Genomic DNA, 9,172 nt, shown 5'->3' with positions numbered 1-9,172 from the left:
ACAACACTGAAGATGTTTCAGCTGCTTTCATCTGAACTATTGTACTTTTGACTTGTCAAACTGAAATAAAGTAAACTTGTCATGTCTACATTGCTTGACAATGTTTTTATTTTTAGAAAACTTGCACTTGTAGCTGAAAGGAGTTTCAGGTCTGACTCAAATGGTTTTAAAATGCACCTGCCATTTGTCAACTCCTCTAATAGAGGGACTGGGATGCATCAGGTTAGCAATTAATGCTGGTTTCATACCTGTTGAGGGTGTAATTGTATTGCTCAAGGATGCAAAGTGGTCTTCAGGAATGCTTAATGTTTTCCAATGGGCACTCTTATCCTGCTGCAAGTGTTACATACTGAGAAGTTGACATTTCCTATCATATGTTCAGCTAGTGTGTTGCTTTAGCTGGCTAGAGGGCAGTGGATAAATAAGCAAACTGTGGGCCTTGGGCCTGTGCAGAACTCTACTGCAGCACATCCTGCTGCCTCTTTGTGGTGGTTGATGGCTGATTTTTAAAAATGCATTCAGGTAGTGACTAGAAAAAAGCTTAATGCCAAAATGGGCTCTTTATGAGCTAGCATGACTCTTGTGGACTAAAGGAAGATCTACAACTATACCAATAAAACAGTCAAACATTTCCCACATTTTAAGTTGTGTACTTTGTAATCTCAGTGCTCTAAATTGTTACAACAGACATAACTGCTCACAACAGGATATGAGCTTTTGTTAAGGACAGAGGTACAACTTGGTAAAATGGCAACATCTGCTGGACACTAATTGTGTTTGAGGAACACTTATGTGCTCTAATTTAACCTCCTAGGACCTGGTGTCCACATATGTGGACCTCACATTTTGGGTTCTCTAGACCACAATACTAACTTTTTCTCAACAAGGGCCTGGTGACCACATATGAGGATATTATACTGCCACTCAGTAATTGAAATTTAAAACTAATGTCCTCGTATGTGGACATCATTTTTCTCAGGTCCCAATCAGCCTAAATAGCAGAGAAATTAAAAATGCACGCTATGCAAGAGTTCAGGTCTTAGGAGGTTAAAATTAAGTTTAGAATATCAAAGAAATTTAACTTTTTTTTAAATATTTTAATTTCACATCAATTGAGAAGTCTTAAGTTGGAAACTTGTCTTCATTTATGAATATAATTGGATTTTTACACCTAATTTATGAACATACAACCTATTCTAATCCCATATTTATCGTAGTAAAACCAACTTGTTTCAATATAAACCCTTTTGTTCCGTATGAATAAACGTTTCTATCCCTTTTGGACATCCTCACCACTAGAGGGAGCGCTTCTATAGAGCACAAGCATTACACAGGGGCTGAAGAAGGAATGTAATGATTGGCTACTTATTGCTCCAATCGGATGACAAAACGTTGACGTGTCAGCCAATCAGATAAATACAATTTACTCCTATGGGCGGAACCGGAAGTAGCCTTACAGACGCTTCACACTAGCTGCTAAGTGAAACAGTCAGCCCTTATTGGCTTCATAAAAGCTTAAATGAAGCGTTAGACTTGAAACTCTTTAATCGACATTTGCTTCTTAAGGCTCCATTTTACGTGTATAATTGTATTCTTCTTCAGGTAAGACGGAATTCAGCTCTGCTCGCGTAAGTCGTAAGCTAATGCTAATGCTAATGCACACTGCAGCAGCAATAGCCGGCTGGCAGGTGATTGAGCTACAATTAGCCAAAAAACACAACCCTGGAGGACGGTTTTGCGTCGGTTGTTGGTAGATTTAGTGCAGTTTTATTTCACGACAACCATCGTTGTCCTTTACGTGTGGTGCTTAAGTGCATTCGGCCGTTGTTCGGTTCTTTTTGAGCTCAGTTTAGCAGTGCTTGTGTGTCTGTGTGCCCTCAGTGGTCATCATGGGTGAGGTGGAGCTGTCCTGTCGTGCCTATGTGAAGATGTACCTGCACGCCTGTTTGTTTCCACGGTGCAGCATCAACGGGCTGCTTCTGTCGTCCAGCTCGGCAGGTGGCGCTGTGTGTGTGACGGACTGTGTGCCGTTGCTGCACTCGCACCTCTCCCTGGCTCCCATCACTCAGCTGGCTCTCACACAGGTAGGCCGTCTGCAGACGCGCTTGGTATCTTCACAGTTTGTTCAATCAAACTCAAAGTGGAAATCTGGAGGTGTAACTGGCTGCTACGTTGTGTGAGCCCAGTGTTTGCTTTGTCACAAAGCTAAACATCTGTTGTGAGGTTGTTTTCCAGCACATACAGCTTTTTGGGAGCTATTTCCTGAATCCTAAAAGACTGTTTAAATTAGATGTTTAATCCATTTTCCAAGTTGTGACAAACAACAATAAAAATAAAGTGAGGATGCTTTCAAAAATAATGTCATGGATACTTTATATTTATCAGCTAACTTCACACAAAGTGCAGTAAACTCTCTGCTCTTACTTGAAGGGATTCCAATATGTATGTGATTTAAATGCTGTTTTTAAAGTGACAGTCTGTCCTGTGTGTTTCAGGTGGATGTGTGGTGTTCACAGACTCAGCAGAGGATAGTGGGATACTATCAAGCCAACGCCTGTGTATTAGATAGTAGGTGAGTGTTCCAGCCCCTGATTTCTCTCCAAAGCAAAGCAAAGGTTGACACATCATACAGTCTTGATTTCAGTAAAATGTCAATACCATTTCTTTTTTTAATGTCGCCACCATTTATTCAACCCAACAGCCCGACACCATGTGCACTGAAGATAGCTGATAAGATTGCTGAGCAGTTTGACAATGCAGTTTTGTTAATGGTAAGTATTAACTAACATAAAAGAGATTTGATTTTAACACCATGACCTTCCCTGCTGCCTTGGTTCATATGAGAAATTAGAGATATTAAACCTGGAACAAGAAGCGGATTAATAGGAAATCTGTTGATGCTAAAACATTGCTGTTGACAAAACGCTCTTGTCTGTCATTAGAGAATGAATACTTTGGGTATTTGGCTACTGTTATGCAGGTTTAAGGCGTCACTTTGGGATCATGTAACATTTTGTAGGTTTAAATGTTTTTTTTTTTTTTTTTTAATTTAATAAAATTTTATTCAAATTTTATTCACAGCTTGATGGTAGTAAGATGTCGCCAGACTATCGGGTCCCTCCCATCGTGATGTACGAGCGCAAAGATTCAAGATGGATGCTCAAAGACAAACACACGTAAGACACAGCTGGTGGTGGTGGTGTTGGGGGGGGGGACTAACTAACTGCAGTTACTTCCCTGTAGCTTTTGATTTTAAACATTTGAAATATTTTTGCTTCTTCTTTTCTTCCCAAAACTGCCCCTTGAAATCTTTTGTGGTGCATGTATATTATAACTTTAAATTCATATGTGCTACGCTGGGCTTAATGTCGTCATGCTGGCGTCTTGTTGCTCTGACTCTTTACATAATAGAAACTTCATCCTCACACCACAGGTTCTCCATATGAAGTAGATAATCTGATAAAAATTTTGATGTGCGTTGTTCCATAAATTTGCGTATTAATGAGGCAAAACTTCCGTTAGCATGCTTGATGATAAAGTACTAGATGTTCTTTTGTCATGATAGAGATCATGGAGAGACATCAGTCCATAAGTCCAAGTGATTTAAATTCCCCTGATCACAGACACTACTGCGACATTAACACTGATTCATCCCTGTGGTCCGTCATGTCCAGGATAATGCTGAGACAGTGGGAGGAGACTCGGGCGATAGCCAGTCAGATGCTGGAGTCGGGCGATCACACGCTATTGGTGGATTTTGACAGCCACTTGGACGACATTACAAAGGACTGGACCAATCAGAAACTTAACACCAAGATAGCAGAGCTCGCCTCGCCGGCCAACGGGAACATCTAAGACGGAGACGTAGTGAGACCAGTTTGTACTAGAGCCCAGATTTATTTATGTTCTGACCCAACGTCATCGTCATGTACAAATGTGATTTCTTTTTTCTTTTTTTATAACCTGACACAGCCACATGTTCCACACAGAGTTTAGGAAGACGTTTATTTTTAATGCATTTTCTTGACTGAACAGGGACATAACATAGAACATGCATAAATAACAGAATATTTACTGCTGATTTAAAGGAAAAATCCACCTTAAAAAAAAAAAAACAAACACCTGTAACACTGTTACTAATCACCTGTGGTATTTACATCTGGTCCTGTGTTGTCATTTGATGCTTAACTATTGTTATTCCTACATGTATTACAAGTAACGGTGGGGTGGACAAAGTAACAGAAACACCTTAAAATACAGAAGTCCTGCAGTGAATACTGGTGTGTCGAAGCCCAGATGTTTGTTGAGTAGCATTAGTTTTAGCCAGATGTTCCTTATAAACTGCCAACTGAGTGTTTATCATCATTTGGTGCCTCATCTTCTGAACTGCACTTAAATGCAGCAGTAAATCCTGTTTAGTCACTATTTTACACTTTAATTTGTAACTGATGCAACAGCAGGTGTCAGCTGGTTCCTCTGTCCGTCGCCTTCATACCTCAGATTCTTTTTTTTTTTTTTTTTATAGAGGCCACACACACAATGCTTATTTGACTTAACATGACTCACTTGTGAAGCTGCCTTTTGTATTTTCAGTTCACGAGTTCTTGCCTAAACTGATCTTGTGACTTTCCAAGAGGAAATGTTTTTATAAATCCGCCAGCTCTTGCCAAAAACAGCTAGCTGTGTTAAGAGGAACACAGACATTTAACAGGATATTTGCTTCACATTTTGCCAAACTGCCACATTATGAAAAGGAGTATGAAAGCTTCATCACAGACAGACACTCTGAGCTTCTGCACAGTATTTACTGCAGAGCTGCTGTTTTTAATTATAAGATGCTTCTGTTCTTTTGTCCACCTCTTGTAATCTACAACAGCTACAACTAATAACTCTCAAAACACTAATCAAGTTTTTCAGTAGGTTCAGTGAACGCAACATTAGCTTCTCCTGTAATAAAAAAAAAAAATGCACTGAAACGAGCGATTTTCTAACACAGATGGATTTTTCCTTTAACGTGTCCTGACTGAGCTGCAGCGCCTCGGAGGGAGGCCGCGGCGTTCTGTCCGTCTCAACAATGTGAAACTTTATCTATTAAAACACCGACAACCAACCCACATCTGTACGTACATCCATGTCTTCTGTTCACGAACAAAAACCTTCCATGAAAAACGAGTTTGAGTTTGAGATGATGTAAAAAAAACAAAATACAACTACAGTGAGGATACATTTTTTTTCTGACTACTGCTCTACAACAACTTCACTTAAACTCTTGTTTCCCTTTTTATTTGACAGTAAAATTAATATTTTATATCTAAAGGTTTCTATAGTGCTGTAGTATAAACAGTTAAGAGCTGATTCAAGCCGTGGTTCACTGCCTCTTTAGCTTGTGACACAATTTTGTTTTTCTGTCCTTTTGAATACATAAAAGCACCTTCAGTTATCCAGTAATTTACAATGAAGACATGTGTTTTTGTTGTTGTTTTTCTATCCTGTTGATGTAACCTTGAGGGGGTCCTGAACCACTGGCTTAGAGGAAATTTAAAAAGGTGACGTTAACTCAGTTCTTCTCACAGAGTACAGACGAGTGTTAGTTTACGTGTAGTGCTTCCAGTACACCAACGAATCTCTTCAGGGAGGTCAGGGGCCAAAGTCCGGCCGTGAAAATCCACTTCCAGGGGGCAGTGCGTTCACCATGTGATCTCTGGTCATAAAGTGTTAAAGCTCTGGATTACCTAACCTAAAAGTTACGTGTCTTAAGTGCTATGCTTTTATTTTGTTGCTCCGTTCGGGGATGAGTGGTGTGTGTATAAGATGCACACAGACTCTTATTTTGACATCAGCGATCATTCAGTGGTGAATGTTAAACATGTCGACACATCGCTCCGCCCTCTTGGTCTCATTTTGTGAGACTGGGTTTAAACAGTAGAGAGGGGGGGGGGTTCATATTTTTTGGAATGAAATCCCCCCCCCCCCCCCCCAAAAAAAAAAAAAAAAAAAAAAACCCCCCCCCCCCCCCACGTTGACTAAAGTGCTCAGAAGGTCCCGCAGGTGATGGTGTCGGATGTTGGCGAAGGAACGGTGACCAGGTTCAGAGTTATTTCTCCCAGAGGAGACTGACTGGCCAGAGACTGGAGGATGGTGATGGACTCGAAGATGGACTGAGCGTTCTGGATCTGCTGCTCCGCCCACGGGAAAGTGATCTGCAGAGGAGGGAGGAGAAGGTGGAGGTATCATTACCATGTTAGTCTGATGTCCCACTGATGCACAGCTTAATATCAGGTCAACTTCAGGACATGTTGAAGAGAGTTTACAGGAAATCAGCTGGAAAAAACGTCACCCAAGTTTTGTATTAACAGTTTAAATGCATTAATCATACTGTATCTTTAAAGCCACAGATATTCCTGCTGAACCGTGTCGTTTATTAATGTCAGCGACTGATAAACAAACGCACACGTCTGACTTGTGATATCACTCTGCCAGCTGCCACGACCCACGAGAGCGGCTCCATGTGAAATTAGCAGTTAGTCGTTAATCTCATTACCAGATAAATGTCCATCAACGTCACAAAGTTTAAGATTAGTCGTAAAAAAAAAACGTTTTAAAGGAAAAGCGAGTTTTTGAACATGATTTTATGACACATATTTGGCATCAAGTAGAGCTGCAACTAAGTATTACTTATTAATTTATTATTATATTCTCAATTTATTGATGGTTTTGTTTATAAAATAGTGAAATATACTATTATTATCTCTCAGAGCTGAAAATGAATTATTCAAATAACTTGTTTTGTCAGATCAAAACTCAAAAATATTCAATTTACCATCATATGAGTTAAAAAAAAATCCTCCAAATTTCAGAATATTTGTGCTTGAAAATTACAAATAATCAATTATCAAAATTAAATAAACAAGAAATGACTGAAAAATGAACACACAGATTAGACATTTATAAGTAAGATTTGAGATCAAACCTCTGCAATAAAAATATATTTCATTAAAAGCACTAAATAGTTTTGAGGTCGGATATTAACTGACTGATTTTTAGATCATTTTAAATAATTGAATTGATCAAAACGAGAGCAGGAGGCTGGAGGAGAGACACACGGTTCACTGCTGAGCTGCATGTGACAGATTCAGTTGAGGGTGTAAAGTTTCTTTACCTTGACAATAATGAGTTTTCTGGACGGGTCCTCGGTGTTATTCAGCTCTTCTCCGAAACACAGAGTGACGCCGCACTGAGGAGGCTCGCCGCCGTTTGACCGGAACTGATCCAGCTCTGGAAAAAAGGTCAGTTAAATAAATAAAATAAATAAATACATACGACGATTCGCTGTTGAAACTTCGCTGAGATCTGACTGGATGTAGTTTCCGGGCTAAACAACTAATCCACTGCTTTAAGGTTGAACGAGATATTCAGGGTTGAAACTGGGATTAAAGTGAAGATTATTTATCATTATTATTTATTAATTTCTCCTGTTTCTTCCATATAGAGACAGAAAACACCCAGTGAGTCCGAGGAGGCGTCTTCACATGACTAACAGGTAAAATCTCAAAATATTCAGTTCACGATCACGACGACGAGAAGCAGAGAAAACCTTTCGATCGATCAGGAATAATCTGTAAACTAATTAAAGAAGTTTAGACTATAAAGAGACTCATCCAATCAGATGAAGCGTGTGAGGAGTTCAGAGTCTTCACTCACGTTGCTTGAACACGTCTTTACTGAAGAGCAGCACCGGCTCGTTGTTTCTCTCCATCTTGTGCAGCCCCGGCGTGGTCGTGTGCGGCCCCGTCCAGAAGACCCGCCCCTGGCAGAACCGCTTCCCGTACACCCCCTGCCTCCCCGAGGTCAGCAACACGCCTTTCTCCATGAAGGGCAGCAGGGTGAACAGCGCCTGCAGCTCCTGGCCGGCCGGCAGCGTGGAGGGCGGCTCCGGCAGAGGGATGCGAGGGAACCTGACTTTGAGGGCGGCCGGCGTCGGGGGGACGGGGGAGGACGGCAGGTACGTTATCCGCACGTCGGTGCCCTGGATTTGACGTCTGAGAACCTCCTGTCCTAAATAGTGAATCTCCACGTTGAAGGAGTCCTGGTCTGGAGACAGAAACACACACACACACAGGAAGCATGAGACGATGCTTTACCCTTTCAAAATAAAAGATATCCACTCAAAGTCACACACTTCTGCAAAATCACAAAGGAAAACAGATTGAATGTTATAATAGAGAGCCTGAAAAGTGTCCAGCATTTCAAGGGAGTGAACATACAGCTGTACTTAACAACTTGTTGAGTTTATTACCTCCTTGAGAATCAGGGACGGTCTCCTCGATCCGGACGTCCAGCCGGATCTCGTCGACCACTGCGGAGACAGACAGACATCCTAAATACAGAGTGATGAGCGGACGATTAGATCATGTCACAGATTGAATTAGAGCTCAGCTGCCGGAGTGAGCGCTCTGTTTCGCCGGCAGATGTGTAAACAGATCAGTCTTTCGGGTTTTGCAGGAAGTAACCTGGTTACGTACGTGCAGCAGGTGAGTTGATTAGATTCCTCACCTGTGTCCCTGACCTTATTTAGGAAGAGCAGCGGTGAGATAACCGGCTCTGTGGTGAGAGCTCGGCTCCTTCACGGCACAGATGTGGTTTTTTACAAAATAATAGAAACCAAATTAAATATAAAAACTACTCTGTGCATCATTACGTGCGATGATGCAGCGCAGGTGTACATGTAATAAACCGATGAGGAATCAGGTTTCCCTTCAGATCCAAACGTCGGCACCGTGCCGGTATTTAATCAGACCCACCAGTGACTGAGTTACTGCGTCTGCCACGTGTGAAAGCTGCAGATTAACACGGTTAAACTCACCGTCTCTCTGGACGGTGGAGGCGTACTGCACGGGCTCCTCCGCCTGGATGATGATGTCGCTCTGCAGCAGAGCGTCTTCAACACACTGCGGATCAGAGAGGTTGCAGCTGAAGACACGGGTTTCTATCTCACTGAGACACCAGGCTTCCTGATTAATGACTCTGCAGTAGCATCATTATCATTATCTAATGCTAACATGCTAACATGCTAACAGGAGAAATCCTCTGTGTGGAGAAATCAGACTCAACTTTGACCAACTTGAAGTTCAACTTGTACTTGTTCCATTGTTTTGAAATCCGCCCCTCCCCC

General features: G+C 41.5%; 3 protein-coding genes across 4 annotated transcripts in view; 2 read left to right on the top strand and 1 right to left on the bottom strand.

Annotated features, from left to right (window-relative positions):
- Nucleotides 1-1,606, top strand: part of LOC111660114 (uncharacterized) — a 4,822-nt gene extending 3,216 nt beyond the window's left edge. The window contains exon 5 of the mRNA XM_087175839.1: nt 1,603-1,606. Coding sequence (XP_087031965.1) covers nt 1,603-1,606 — 4 coding nt within the window. The remainder of the gene's footprint in view (nt 1-1,602) is intronic.
- emc9 (ER membrane protein complex subunit 9) lies at nt 1,448-5,114 on the top strand. Its single transcript, XM_023413253.2, has 6 exons — nt 1,448-1,602; nt 1,882-2,084; nt 2,496-2,572; nt 2,702-2,771; nt 3,082-3,176; nt 3,675-5,114. Exons 2-6 carry the CDS (start codon nt 1,890-1,892, stop codon nt 3,853-3,855), a joined length of 618 nt encoding a protein of 205 aa, XP_023269021.1. The 5' UTR covers nt 1,448-1,602; nt 1,882-1,889; the 3' UTR covers nt 3,856-5,114.
- The window catches only part of irf9 (interferon regulatory factor 9), a 10,302-nt gene continuing 5,121 nt past the window's right edge, over nt 3,992-9,172 (bottom strand). Inside the window, exons 6-10 of one of the 2 annotated variants that reach the window (XM_023413250.2) lie at nt 8,864-8,948; nt 8,297-8,377; nt 7,702-8,091; nt 7,160-7,275; nt 3,992-6,200 (exon numbers count right to left, since the gene is read on the bottom strand). In XM_023413250.2, coding sequence (XP_023269018.1) covers nt 6,033-6,200; nt 7,160-7,275; nt 7,702-8,091; nt 8,297-8,377; nt 8,864-8,948 — 840 coding nt within the window. In that variant the 3' untranslated portion in view covers nt 3,992-6,032. The remainder of the gene's footprint in view (nt 6,201-7,159; nt 7,276-7,701; nt 8,092-8,296; nt 8,378-8,863; nt 8,949-9,172) is intronic. The other variant, XM_023413251.2, reaches the window with a different exon arrangement.

This window comes from Seriola lalandi, unplaced genomic scaffold, assembly GCF_002814215.2.
Source record: "Seriola lalandi dorsalis isolate HSWRI2012SDOR001 ecotype SW California unplaced genomic scaffold, Sedor1 jcf7180002054507, whole genome shotgun sequence".
NCBI classification, from domain to species: Eukaryota; Metazoa; Chordata; class Actinopteri; order Carangiformes; family Carangidae; genus Seriola; species Seriola lalandi.
Note: the sequence above shows the minus strand (reverse complement) of the source record. Positions and strands in the feature narration are given on the sequence as shown.